Below are 14,497 nucleotides of genomic sequence, written 5' to 3'. Positions count from 1 at the left end.
GTTCCGAAAAAAAAGACCACATGTTTTGTAAAAATCACAGACAAACATGATCAGGAAAACAAAACAGGCCAATGGGTTTTATTCACGAAAATACAACTTTCTTAAGAAAGAGTTTGTAAACAAGACAATGGAATCGAATTACATTTCACACGAAATTTGCATACCGCATTTTGTCGATTAAACGCCGGACCCGATTAAACGCCGGCCTCGTATAAACGCCGGGTCATAATAGCTAGTTTTTAAATAAACGCCGGGGGCGTTTGTTCGAGGTCCCGGCGTTTATTTGAGGTCAAGCTAACAAGTAAATATATTCTGTTTGTCACAAATCTCGATTGCAACATAAACTATCCAATCCGTAATAGTGCACCTTTGGGAAATAATCACCTTTGGATACCCAGGGACACTTTTTCGGGGCAGAACAAAGAGAAAAATCGTCCCGCCTTGACAAACTGCCCCTTGATCTCGAAGATCGGTAACAATAAATCAATCTGAAAAATTGACAGAAAATTGCAGCCCGTTAATAAACGCCGGGCCCCGATTAAACGCCGGCTTCAAATAAACGCCGGGTTCACGAAGCCAAGTTTGAAATAAACGCCGGGGGCGTTTATTTGAGAAAATACGGTACATTTGAACTTGCAAAAAAGAAGTATCTCTGCCGAGACATAATAGCGAGACCTTACATTAATAATTATTGTATTCTGATCTGATTGTTATTTTTTATGCATTAACTATTTGAAAGTGGTTCTCATCGATGAAAACAAAACGGTTTTTCGTTCACTGCTTAAAGTATTTATAGACGTGAAAAGCAGTTCATAGAATTGAATAAAAAGATAAGAACCATATTGATAAAGGAAATTTTAAAACTTTATTTTGGCTCATTTTGACGAAATTCAGGATTTTCAAAGACTGCCAGTAAACGGCTGTTTCGAACGAGCTAATTTTTCAACATGATATCATGGTAGCGGGCAGAAGTTGGTTCGTTCTGAATTTTTCAATACGGTATACAAGTTACAGGTCAATATACAGACCCTCTGTACAGTAAAAAACGTTTTGGGAACAAACCATTGTGAACTTATTTTCTATGTTGATCAGTAAAAATCCTTAGTACGACATGGGGTTTGTTATCAAGTTCGTTAGTACGTTAAAACTGCAAGGTGTTTAACCTCAGAGAATTATTAGCGGAGCTCCTTAGCGGCCCGTAAGGGCCGCAGAGCGGAGCACCATACCCATAAAAAAAACACATGAAAAAAAAAAAAAACACATGAAATAAAATAGGTAACCTATGCATCCGAGTTTTCATGGTCATCATGGCTAGCGGCATGCCTCGCGGGCGCGTACGGCGGCGTACGTACGTACGGTGTTGCGCACATCCGGGATCTTGAAAGGTCACGGCTTTTGTTTTTCGCGCGCTTTCCGTGGCTCCCCGCGCTACACAACCGGTCAGGTCAGCTACAGCAATCTACAGTTGATCTTAGTTGAAAAAGCGGTTTGGGAAGTTTCTTCTCCTGAATTTTTCAATTTTTTGGAAAGCTAGGAATTTAAGCCTAAACCTCAGTGTTATTTTTTCAATTCTTTAGAGTTGCTCAGTTTGCCTTATATTGTGTTCTTTTACTGCCCTTCTAAAATATTGTAATTTCAAATAATTATTAGGTTGTATGATGGCTGGAAGAACTTTGACCGAAGAGCAGAAACGAAAGAAGAGAGAGAAAGAGAGAGAACGACAAAGAGAAAAGAGAAGAAAGAGAACCGAAGAGCAGCATGAAGCAGAGACAGAGAGGCGAAGGGAAATAGCAAGGAACATAACGGAAGAGCAGCGTAAAGTTGAGCGAGAAAGACAACGGGAAAGACGAAGGAACAGTACCGAAGAGCAACGTGAAGCAGAAAAAGAAAGACAGCGGGAAATACGAAGGAACAGTACCGAAGAGCAACGTGAAGCAGAAAAAGAAAGACAGCGGGAAATACGAAGGAACAGTACCGAAGAGCAACGTGAAGCAGAAAAAGAAAGACGACGGGAAATACGAAGGAACAGTACCGAAGAGCAACGTGAAGCAGAAAAAGAAAGACAGCGGGAAATACGAAGGAACAGTACCGAAGAGCAACGTGAAGCAGAAAAAGGAAGACAGCGGGAAATACGAAGGAACAGTACCGAAGAGCAACGTGAAGCACAAAAAGAAAGACGACGGGAAATACGAAGGAACAGTACCGAAGAGCAACGTGAAGCAGAAAAAGAAAGACGACGGGAAATACAAAGGAACAAAACAGAAGACCAGCGTAAAGCTGAGAGGGAACGGCAACGGATAATACGAAGAAATAGTACAGAAGAGCAGCCAAGTTTACGCGGGGAGCAGCAAGAGGCGAGAAGATTTTCAGGTAAATTCTATATAATAAAAATTTTGAATTTATTAGCCCGGCGCGTTGTGAACTTATCAAAACTTAGGGAGTAGTAGAGAGTGAGTTATGTGACATCATTTCACAATACTAATGCGGACAAAAGATACAAAATGGCTGCTGATGCTAGATAATGTAAATCTTCCGCTTTTTGGAAGGACAAGAGCCCATCTTTATTGTAGCAACGGACTAACAAAATCCCAGAGAAAGCTGTGTGCCTAAAAACAGAATCTGCTGCGCTAATAGAAAAGAAATTCTGCATAATTTGCCCATTAAGGATTTTCGAACCTTTTGATATGGTGAATGCTTAACGTTTCTCGGAATTTGTCAAGCATGCACTTTCACGGAATTGACGGTACAGTAACCTCTCGTTTATTTTGTAGATTAACTCTTTTCTATTTATTTATGCGTGTTACGTTGTGAATTAATCGAAACCGAAGCTCGAAGGCCATGAGCAATCGATGAAATCCATGATCAATATTGCAATCGAAATGAATAAATCAATCAGTCGGCTGATATTGATAAGCTTAATCAAAACAGAATTGAAAGGAATTAAATTTTGTAATTTTTCACATCATCGATTTTCATTGTCATTATCCACAACAGATTCATAATAATCATTGATCGATTTAATAGATGTTGTAGCATATTTTCATGCTTTTATATTTACACCAATGTCCAGCATTTCTGTTTTCACTACTAGACATTTGTGTCTTTGTGTGTTGTCTGCCTGAGAATCATGATAGCAAATTGGCCAGATTTTTGCCAGATAGCCATAATAGTCGAAACAGAGTAGAACATCTAGATAGGGTGCATTTGGCACAAACGAACGAACAAGAATCAGTGTTTCTCTCCTCTATAATTCATGTCTACTGAAAGCTACAGTGGAACCTTGATTTAACGAACCTCTATATAACAAAGTCCTCGATATAACGAACAATATTTTTCGTCCCTGAGTAATAGCAAAACATATGGAAAAGAACCTCGATATAACAAAACCTCGATATAGCGAACACATTTTGCCAGTCCCTTGGCCCTTCGTTATATCGAGGTTCCAATTTAAGATCAAAACCATAAAAACACCAAAAAATAGGACTTTTTGCGTAGATGTAGCTCAAAAACAAAGGCCGTTATTTTAAAAAAGAATAATGCACAACATATTTTAGTCCTTGTTTTTAATATTTCGGCAGCTTTTATTTAACTAGTGTAAAAAATAACGCGAAAATGATCTCTTGATGGGTATCACTTGCGCGCGCGCCGTAATATCTCAAAACCCTATGGAGCCACCTTAAGCATTACATCTGATTAGGTCAATTACAGTTCCGCTATTGGTAATTAATGAATTTATTGCTTTTTTTCCCCGCAGAATGTCGTTCCCAAGGTGAAAGTTATGGTGTGGATCATGTTGCTGGAAATGTAAACCCTGTCCCAGTGACTGCAACAGTGGTAACTGATACAGGTACTGTACATGCCATGTATACATAAGTTTAAACCATGAATTTTTGTTGATGCCATAACTTAGATGCCGGCATCTACTATGCAATCATGTTGTAACGTAACAGTAAAAGCTTCGGGAGCCAATAAGATCACGAATAATGCATTTGATGAGGTCAATTAGTTACAGTTCCGCTATTGGTAATTGATGAATTCATTACTTTTTTCCTGGCAGAATGTCGTTCCCAAGGTGAAAGTTATGGTGTGGATCATGTTGCTGGAAATGTAAACCCTGTCGCAGTGACTGCAACAGTGGTAACTGATACAGGTACTGTACATGCCATGTATACATAAGTTTAAACCATGAATTTTTGTTGATGCCATATCTTAGATACCGGCGTTTACTACATGTATGCAATCATGTTGTAATGTAACAGTAGAAGCTTCCGGAGCCAATAAGATCACGAATAATGCATTTGATTTATCATTGTGATCAATCAATTCAATTGCAATGGACCTTAAATTGGTTTCTAGGCAGTCGTCTTTTCTTCGAGTTCAGATTGATTTCAACGACCGTCAATGGCCATGTTGTTTTTCCTTCTCAACACAAAAATATTTACCTCTCCGGTGGTTAAAATGTAAAGAAGAAACACCAGTCAATATCCAGATGGCTCCGAAGTGGAACATCGTGAATTACAGAGTGCTAAAACCTTGCTGGTGAAGGATTTGTGACCGTAGCATGGCCATTTTTGTCTTGTGCTTTGGCGCATACAAATGTACTTTGTATGCAATTAACACATTGTTTACGGGCTTATCCAGCTTTTTAAGACTTGAGTATTGCAACCAATTTGGATTAATATTTTTGGAAGGATCGGTGAGCTATCAAATGGAAAATTTGATCGCAAAAACAATCTGCTAAAATCAATTGAAAGTTTTCCTTTAGCATGAATACCGTAAATATTTAGATTTTGAAATTTAGATACTTGTAAATGCTTTTTTCAATTTTTTGCCGGACAGTATTTGGGCCTAAATTTATGTTTATTACGACCGTTCTTTATTACGTTCGTTCAGTTACTGGCCCTTATTGACAGCACTGATTATACAGTCATTGATTTATTTTATACATTTAAGTGAACAATACATTCAAGGCCAATTCAACCTGTGTGCCCCTCTCTTTCACCAAGTATTAACACTGAGAGAGAAATATTTCTGATCAGTTATTGTCATCATCCAGATAATAATGATAATTGACATATTTTTGCACGCATTTGCTAGAAATGTGCTATTATGGTGCAGATGAGTTGCAGAGGCCTGAGGATTTGGAAAGGATTGCATCAGATAAAGGATTCTTAATTTCGGAAAATCAAGGTTTGGGGAATTGTATGTTCTATGCACTGGTGGAGCAACTTGACATTGTGAAAGGGATAAAAATTTCACATGAAGAACTGAGAGTGAATTTGGTGCATTTCCTAAAGGAAAATTACAACTTGGTAAGTCATTGATACAGTAGTGTATGAAGTGACATAATTTTTTGTAATTTTATTACTAAAACCTACCTACTAGTTAACATTTCTTATTCCATTTATTCCCTGCCTTATTAGTGTTGTTTGATCACACAGGCTTTAAAATGACGTTAAGGAGCTACTTATTGCTTGCATGCCCGACTTTGTTTTAAAAAATTTCAATTAAACTACCAAATTCTGTTGGCTATCTTTGTCCCCAGTATCCTCTAGATTTACTTGTGTCCTTTTCATGTAAAGCCTTCACGGTATTATGTCATATATAATTTACAAATGCAGTATTCAAATAAATTTTGTCACTTAAGCTGCTCAAAATAAGTTGTTAAAAATCTGTTTGGGAGCTTATGACCTAGCTCCCATAAAATATTTATCATATAAAAATGAGATGATTTTTCCAAGCCAAGGCCTTGATGCATTTTGAGAAACACAACATTTTTTAAGCCCAAACAGTTTTTTGCAGTTTTGAGAACACATGTCTGGGTACAATGTTATGTTGCAACATATTTTTGTTTTTGCTCTGTGATTTACCAACTTTGTTTAAATTGCCTGGCAATTATTTGCAAGTAGATTTTTATTTGTTACATGTCAACGTTTTCTTTATAGCATAATGGAACACATCTGTTCAGTTTTGTGGATCAGGATATATATCCGACATGGTGTGATTACTTGGAAAGCATGGAAAAAGAAGGCACGTGGGGTGACAATTTGATTTTACAAGCTGCTGCAAACTTCTATAGAACGTCTATTCGTGTCATCAGCAGTCTTGGCCAGGAGAATGAGTTACTGATCAGTCCAGACAGTCCAGGTTATGTTTCAGCTTGTACCAACACCAGCCATCAACAGCCGCTTGTGCTTGGGCATGTTTCAGAGCTGCACTTTGTGAGCCTGATATCCAGTGAAGGTATAATAATTATAAATAAATTAAAGATTACTGCTTATTATTATATGGCTACAATAGTACGCGCGCTCTGATTGGCTGCTGAGCGGGCATTATTTTCTTGTAATGACCGGGCATTATGAAAATTGTTCTCGGCTCGACGGTTTTTTGAGTTGTGAGTGAAAGCTACTAGCGAGGGGTTAAAAACAACAAAAAATGCCGACAAAATATAACTATCTTTTCAATAACTGAAAGAAAAATATAAGCATACCGATACTTCTTTAGTATGAGCGACGATGAGAGCCACAGAGAGCGAGAGCGAGATTTACCTCCTATTTTTGAATAGTGCTTAAAGGCCATATAATAAATAACTTATTAACCTCGTCCGTTCGGTCATTACAGGGGAATCTCAGACCTCGACCTTGATGTATTGACCTCGCTATCGCTCGGTCAATACATCAAGGCCTCGGTCTGAGATTCGCCTGTAATGACCTCACTCTCGGTTAATAAGTAGTATTTAATTTGAGTTGAGAGCTACTGTAGATACAATTATTTTACTTGGAGCACTTGCTCATGCACCTGCCATACTGTAAGCTATAGCAGGTGTGTTTGTTATAGTAAGTTGGTTGCACTGACCGAATAATTAATAACCTGCTTTTTATTATGGGGCAGAGAACAGTTAACAAATTTCAAAACTTGATGATCTATTATTCTTACATGTAGGTCAAGTAATGGAAATTAATAGGAGATAGTTTTTGTTCCAGATTTCCTCCCACAAGTACCTAAATTTTTGAGTTGATTTGCACTGCGTTTACCAAAAAAAAAAAAACAGCAAGGAGAAAAAGGATTACAGTACATCAGTACGTTCATTTACACCATACCAGTGAATTTACATTTTATGTCCTTTGGTGTGAGGCTGTCTTTTGAATATTGAGTTAGATATTGTCAGAAACCCATAAGGGTTGAAACGTTTAATGCACGCACAGCGTTTAAATATTCATTTTGCTAAGTACCATACTCGGAAACACGAAGAATTTGTATGCGACACATGTACATGTGACATAATTTTTGGTTTTGTGGTAAATTGCGACCTAAACCTCGTAAAATTCTTACAGAGACTAAAGAAATACATGAAGTGTATTGATGTGAAGTTCTCCAGGCTACTTCAGGAAGATGAAACAGTAGAATTTAACTAAATTTAACTTTATTCAACCAAGCTTGTTCAAAAACTAGATCACGCCATCGAGCGCAAGCAAGCGGACACATAATTTTGATTGGTTAAATGTTTCTCGTGATTCTCCAAATAATTTATTATGGTACTTAGTGTAAACGAATGTGCAAACGCTTTGTACAATGCGAATCACAGGGAGTTACACGTTTCAGTCCTTATGGTTTTCTGATATTGTTTGTAACCTATATGTTTGAAGGTTTATTGTATCAATTGTTGTATTGCATCAAGCATTTCTTTTTGTCCTCTGCAGAATGTTATCCTCATTTTGGTGAAAATGAATGTGTTGGTCTGGGTGCTTCAGTCACTGATGCAACAGTGTTAACTAATGGAGGTACATAATTTTAATGTGTACTATGGTATCTAAGGGAACATTTATTTGCAGCATACGTGTATAGCAGAAAGCAAGACAACATGTTTATTTGCATTGCTTTTTTGGTTATGCGTATTTTTCATCCACTTACTACTTTCATTGAGCAAGTGAAGTGCAATTAAATTTGAATTGCTTTAAGAGCAAACTCGTACATACATTCTGCCACTTATAAAAATGGCCTACCACCAGATGTTTAATAATTATTTTGCGTGAAATTTTTTAAATTACGTTGTCATTCTGTCTAGCAATGTGAATACAAAATTGACTTTAACTTAAATCAGAATGAGTGAATCGAAAAGGCTAAGTAACTGCATGGCACTATAAATTAGTTTTTCTGAATATTAGCAATGCTCTATTCACCAGGCGAACATTTTGAACAGGACAATGTTGTGCTAGGAGACTGTGTGAGTTCTCAACTAAACGACTTATTAGTGGAAACACAACAACCTGGGCCAGAAGTTCACAACAATGGCATCTTAGAAGATAGTCGTCTTGTTGGCAGGGCAAGGGCAGTAGGAGTGGTCTACGAGTTTGCAAAGCCCGGTGCAGTTGAGTCCGAGAATGAAAGGAGAAATAGACGACGGAGAAATCAAAGAAGAGTCACAGCTGAAGAGAGAAGGCTACGTGATGTTGTTGGAGATTTACCACCTCCTCCACCAGCAGGGTCAAGTCAGATAGAGGATGACGCATACTTTGCCATACGTGCATTTGAGTTGGAGCAGATGAGATACCAGTTTAGCTGTTGTGATGTTTGCAAGGAACGACGGTTGGAATGCAAAGGCACAGGAAATGTTTGCACTCGATGCAGGAAAGATAGGAATGATCCAAAAGTTTGGTCAAATGACAACCAAATGGACCCAATGGCTGTCCCTCAGGAATTGTCTGGAATGTCAGATGCAGAGCAAATGCTGATAGCAAGGCTTGCACCCACTGTGCATGTGCATATGTTGAAGCATGGCGGTATTGCTTCAAAGGGACATTGTATTGCATTTCCTCAGGCTGTGCAAGAACCAGCAACGAAACTCCCACGCCTACCAGCAGAGGTTGACATCATACGTGTGAGGAGACAAGGAAAAGATGATACCCATAAGGATTTCAGGGTAAGAAGGCACCGTGTTGAAAGAGCTCTTCGTTGGCTGAAGGACAACAATCCTGCTTATAGAGACATTGATATTGTTGACGCCCGCATTCGGAATTTACCAGAAGATGGTGAGTTGCCCAATTTAAGAACTGTTGAGTTTTCTGAAACAGAGCGTGTGAACGACCAGGGTCCTGCCCCACAGCAGTTGGATGCTGGTGAAACTAACAATGGTGATGACTTTACAGTCTCTGGAGTTGTTCTTCCTGAACCAGGAGTGAATGTACAGGCGCATATCGAAGCAGCCATAGATGAAGTTGTGTCTGAGCCTCAGGAAGATGAAACAGAAAATGCACAAGCACGTGTGGAACAACCAGTGATTTCTTGGCCTACTACAGACTTATCACCAGCATCTGAATTTACCACTCCATTTTTTTTTTCACAATGGCGTTTCCATGCTTGTTTCCTTATGGAAAGGGTGATTACCACATAAACCGCCAAGTGACGTGTCCCTCACTGCATGAGTGGGCAGAGCACTTGCTTTGGTATGAAGATGGAAGGTTTGCAAGGCATAAAGTATGGAAGTTTGTTGTGCACAACATGATCTTGAGGAAGCGTGCCCTGGAGCAGAGTAGGTTTTTTGTTGATCAGCAACTAGGCGACCCACAAATAACTGTTGCCGACCTGCAGGAGCGCCTCGCAAGAGGGGATACATCATTTACAAACAAGCTATTGTATTTTGGTGCAACTCTGCGTGGTACCACTCAGTACTGGCAGCAGAGACGCAGAGAGCTTCGTGCTTTGGTAGAAAACATGGTCAACGAGAAGCGTGGATTGCCCTCATTTTTCATGACTGGTAGTTGTGCAGAGTTTTACTTTCCACCACTGAGAAAGCTATTGGAACAGTACATTTTGCAGACGACGGGGGAAGAAGTCAACCTTGCTGAAGATAGCAATGCCCGCTTCAAGGCTGTTCAAGAGAACACTCACGTGGTAGTGAAGTACTTTGACCTACGTACCCACTCATACCATGAAAAGGTACTGAAACCAGTGTTTGGTGTATGTGATTATTGGTACCGTTATGAGTTTGCCAAGTCTCGAGGTCAAATACATTGGCATCAACTCAGCTGGAGAGAAGACAGGCAGCCACACCAGCTGTTGCAGGAGGCTTGTGAGGATGGTTGTGAGGATGATGAGTATGCAGCTAGACTTTGCCAGTGGGCTGAGGAAAACTTTGCCATGACAGCATTACACCCAGCTGGCAGCGATGAAGAAAGAGAGCCTAGAAAAGACCTCTGGCCACCACCAGAGGGTACAGCTGACCCAATATCAGACGAAAGGGATCCCCTAGTGAAGATGCTCATGGACATTTCTGCAACTCAAGATGAAATTCTGGAAGATCACTTGCTTTTGGTGAACCGCGTTGGGCTGCACAGTTGTTCTGATTACTGTTTGAGGACCCCTCGTCATCCTCAAGAAGGATTGCAGCCCAGAGAACGTGTATGTCGGATGGAATTTGGAAGCGAGTTTCGCCCAGGGAAGAAAGTTAGAAGTTGCCCAGAAATTGTAGAAGATCATAATGGAGCTCCACGTCTGGAGATGCCACGTGACCATCCACGCATGGTTCAGCATTCTCGCTATCAAATGCAGTCTTGGAGAGCAAATGGGGATGTTAGCTTGATTCTTTCCAATTTTCCTGCAGATAATCCTAGCACGGATGATATAATAGCGATAATTGACTATGTGTGCGGCTATGCTTGCAAAGATGGTGAACCAACTGGTGCAACTGCTGATCTCTTCAAGGACATGGTCAATACTGTTGATACATCTGACGCAGGCGAAATCAGTGGGAAGTCAATGTGTGCTAAGATGCTGATCAAGACTGTAGGAAGAAGGGATATCAGTGGACCCGAGGCATCATTTGAGCTGAGCCGACTAGCCCTTTGGCAATGTAGTCGTAAATTTAATTACTTGTCAATGTCAGGGTCAAGGCGACTTGAACGAGATGGTGACACTGCAACTCGCAGCACCCCTTTGGATGAGTACCTTGGACGATCGCGTCAAGAGAGTTGCTCTTGGTACCAGTTTGCCTCCAAAAAGAACAAGGTTCCTGTGGTAACTGGTGGTGCTACACATGCAACATGGCCATTAAATGAGGACTATTGTAGAACAATGCTTCTCTTGCACTGGCCAAACTGGTTTGATATTCAGGAAGTAAAGGGAGACGCTGAATCATGGATTGATCGTTTTAAAGATTTTGTTTCTACTAATGACTGCCCAACATTTGTGAAGGCTCAAGTTGCCAAAGCAATGCGTTATGCAGAGCATCCACAAGAACCAATATTTGAAGAGGACGGGGATGATGATGCTGTTGATGCAGAAGAACAACCAGACTGGGTAGATATCTATGGAGGCCATAATCAAATATATGAGGGTGTTGAGAGGGATTTCAATTATGATGATGGTGGAGAGGAATATGACTGGAGCAGTGCCTGCATTATTCTTCCTGAGGGCAAGGACCCTACCAAGTGGCTCCAAGAAAGCATCAAAGAAAATGAAGAACAGGAAACAGAGACTGGAGAACTTGAATTGCCAGAGGTGTCTTTGTCATCCCTGAATGAGAACCAGAGAGCTATAGTGGGTCTAGTGTTGCACACCCTCCATAACTTTCTTGAAAACCCTCAAGACTACCATCCCTTGCGACTTGTTGTCTCTGGTACTGCTGGGACCGGGAAGTCCTACGTTATCAAGTGCCTTCAGAGTTTAGTGCGGCAATTATTTGGAGCCAACAATGCAATACAGGTCATAACCCCCACAGGAAATGCAGCATATCTCGTGAATGGAAGTACTGCTCACAGCTTTTTAGGAATACCTACTGGTGGAAGGTCTTGCAATGAGTTAGCTGTACCTTCAGGTGCTGTGCTTGAGAAAATTCAGGAAAAGTGCAAAAACCTGAAAGTTTTGATTGGTGACGAGCGTTCAATGTTTGGACGCACGACAATGGGATGGATGGAGCAGCATGCACGATACGCAATCAACAGGGGAGCCAACGCAGACAAGTTATGGGGAGGTATCCCTATACTAGTGTTTATGGGGGACGATGTGCAGCTACCTCCTGTCTGCGACACTCCTGTGTACATTTCAGACTCTCGCAGTGCACCGTCAAACCATGGTCGCTTGGTATGGACAAATATGGATAGTGCTGTAGAGCTAACTGAGATTGTGCGACAGAATGAATCTGAGCAACAGCTTAGAAATGTCTTAATGTCACTGAGGAGTTATAGTACGACGCGGGAGCAAATCCAGTGGCTACAGCAGTTTCAGTGGCACAATCTCCGTGTATCCCATGGCCCAGGACTTCTTGCTAGGATGGATGAGCAAGGTCTTTACGTGTTTCCTTCACATCGTTTGGAATGGGAACGCAATAAAGCTAAACTATTGGAGTGCAACAGACAGCCAAACCATCCAGTAGCAAAGATCAAGGCAGTCAACAATGGCAGACATGCACAGAAGGCTGACAGTAATAAGGCTGGAGGATTGCTACCTCTACTATATCTTTGCCGGGACAGCAAAGTTATGCTGGTAGTAAACATAAAGGCTGATTGGGGTTTGTACAATGGTGCTGTTGGTACAGTTGTTGACATTGTGTACAAAGAAGGGTGCAGACCTACGGACGATCCAACACCACTACCTGATGTTGTGTTTGTGCGATTTCCAGGTTATAAGGGTCCGCCTTACATCGATGAAGATCCTACCCTTGTGCCAATTGTACCTGTAAGTCGGTACACTGACTGTACATGTCGATGCAAGCGTCTCCAGGTTCCATTAAGGCTGTCATGGGGAACTACAATCCACAAGTGCCAAGGGATGACTGTAGGCACTGGAGAGGCATTTAGGTATGTTGTGATTCACCCTGGAAAGCATGACTTTGAAGCAAAGAATCCAGGAGCTCTCTTTGTGGCATTGTCAAGAGCAAAATCAGCAGGGGGAGAAGGCATAGATCCTGACTTTGCATTTCATGAAGACACTCTCATAAATGACGACAGATTCAGGCCGGTCAACACTCCAACTACCCGTGCAAGAGCAGTGGAAATGGAACGACTGCATGTCCTAGCAACTCAGTGTCGGCAAAGAGAGGACTTGGCACCAGCCTATTTGGAGAATACTTTTTCCCAACTGGTGGAATGGGCCCAGTCTCCAGGTTGTAATTGAATGTGTTCAGTAGCAGTCATTTGTGTTGAAGATTGCATTCCTTGGTTTCAGTCAAGCTGTTAAGACATTGAAAATCACTTTCTTGCATAATGCTAAAGTTGAACTCAGTGTATCTTTTGATATTTTATTGGAGTGATATTTGTTACGTCTATAGCATGCTTTAATTAGGTTGTATGGCCGTTGGCCTCTGTGGTCATTCTGTTGTAATTCTGTATTCAGCCTTGGTGGCTGAGGGCCTCAGTGTGGCCATGCATAACAACTTAAAGGTCCGTTATGCTGAAATCAGCCTCGGTGGCTGAGGGCCTGTGTGGCCATGCATAACAACTTAAAGGTCCGTTATGCTGAAATCAGCCTCGGTGGCTGAGGGCCTGTGTGGCCATGCATAACAACTTAAAGGTCCGTTATGCTGTAATCAGCCTCGGTGGCTGAGGGCCTGTGTGGCCATGCATAACAACTTAAAGGTCCGTTATGCTGTAATCAGCCTCGGTGGCTGAGGGCCTGTGTGGCCATGCATAACAACTTTAAGGTTCATCATACTGTAATCAGCCTTGGCGGCTGAGGGCCTGTGTGGCCACACATACCAGTAACAAATTAAAGGGTAATTATGCTGCAATAGGCCTGTGGGTCTTGGTGGATAGCGAGTGAATTGGGATTATTATGCTGTGTGCTAGGTAACTTTGTTTCTCTTTGCCCGGCCACAATGAGTGAAGGTGGTGCCTTCATGAGACCCCCGCCTTTGAGCGGTTACTACACGGCGAGGTTTGTAGTAAGACCTTAAAAAATGCTGTGGGGGACTGGGAACCCAGTACTTTAATTTAAAAACCATTTTTGTTACCTTTGTTTGAAAAATTATCTGTTGTGGTGTGTGAGGAAATTTTGTTTATCTTTGCCCAGCCACAATGAGTGAAGGTGGTGCCTTCATGAAACCTCCGCCTTTGAGCGGTTAATACACGGCGAGGTCTGTAGTAAGATCTTAAAAAATGCCGTGGGGGACTGGGAACCCTTAACTTAACAACAAAAAAAACATTTTACTGAACTTTGTATTTATTTATGACATATTTTTACATGTATACACATCCTTCAAATCTATCTTGATTAAAACTTTATACCATAGTTTCATATCAACTATACTATAACAATGTTTTGTTCTTACTTTTAGTTTTGAGTATTAATCATTTACTTCATTTTTACAACAATAACAGTTGAATTGTATTGTTGTAAAGTATGTGTTTTAACGGTTTCGATTTCCTTTTACGTTTTTATTTTATGTTATGCGAGTCAGTATGTCTATTTTATTTTGTCGGAATGGCACAGCTGTTGATTTTATTTTATGTGTGAATGTGATTTTGTTTTATGTGGGAGTACTGTGTCGTTTTAAGTGGGAATG

At 40.7% G+C, this 14,497-nt stretch overlaps 2 protein-coding genes across 4 annotated transcripts; both read left to right on the top strand.

Moving 5' to 3' along the window:
- The first annotated feature begins 1,237 nt into the window (after positions 1-1,237).
- LOC144655585 (uncharacterized) lies at positions 1,238-9,406 on the top strand. Of its 3 annotated transcripts, none has more exons than XM_078515874.1 (7): positions 1,238-2,370; positions 3,755-3,847; positions 4,058-4,150; positions 5,098-5,312; positions 5,946-6,243; positions 7,701-7,781; positions 8,184-9,406. In XM_078515874.1, exons 1-7 carry the CDS (start codon positions 1,656-1,658, stop codon positions 9,389-9,391), a joined length of 2,703 nt encoding a protein of 900 aa, XP_078372000.1. In that variant the 5' UTR covers positions 1,238-1,655; the 3' UTR covers positions 9,392-9,406. The 3 variants fall into 3 exon arrangements, with proteins under 3 accessions (XP_078372000.1, XP_078372007.1, XP_078372014.1); XM_078515888.1 differs by lacking the exon at positions 1,238-2,370 and adding an exon at positions 2,465-2,743; XM_078515881.1 differs by lacking the exon at positions 3,755-3,847.
- Positions 9,407-9,498: 92 nt separating this feature from the next.
- Positions 9,499-13,110, top strand: LOC144645068 (uncharacterized). The gene has a single exon (XM_078504543.1). It carries the CDS (start codon positions 9,499-9,501, stop codon positions 13,108-13,110), a length of 3,612 nt encoding a protein of 1,203 aa, XP_078360669.1.
- The last annotated feature ends 1,387 nt before the right edge of the window (positions 13,111-14,497 follow it).

This window comes from Oculina patagonica, chromosome 1 (genome assembly GCF_052425735.1).
Source record: "Oculina patagonica isolate OP01 chromosome 1, crgOcupat, whole genome shotgun sequence".
Taxonomy (NCBI): domain Eukaryota; kingdom Metazoa; phylum Cnidaria; class Anthozoa; order Scleractinia; family Oculinidae; genus Oculina; species Oculina patagonica.
Note: the sequence above shows the minus strand (reverse complement) of the source record. Positions and strands in the feature narration are given on the sequence as shown.

What these genes read in the sequence shown, in the direction of transcription:
- LOC144655585 (XM_078515874.1), top strand. Translation starts at nt 1,656, where the DNA reads ATGATGGCTGGAAGAACTTTGACCGAAGAGCAGAAACGAAAGAAGAGA. An exon ending in AACAGTGGTAACTGATACAG is followed by an intron (nt 3,848 to 4,057) that starts GTACTGTACATG and finishes TTTTCCTGGCAG; the next exon opens with AATGTCGTTCCCAAGGTGAA. An exon ending in GAGCCTGATATCCAGTGAAG is followed by an intron (nt 6,244 to 7,700) that starts GTATAATAATTA and finishes TGTCCTCTGCAG; the next exon opens with AATGTTATCCTCATTTTGGT.
- LOC144645068 (XM_078504543.1), top strand. Translation starts at nt 9,499, where the DNA reads ATGATCTTGAGGAAGCGTGCCCTGGAGCAGAGTAGGTTTTTTGTTGAT.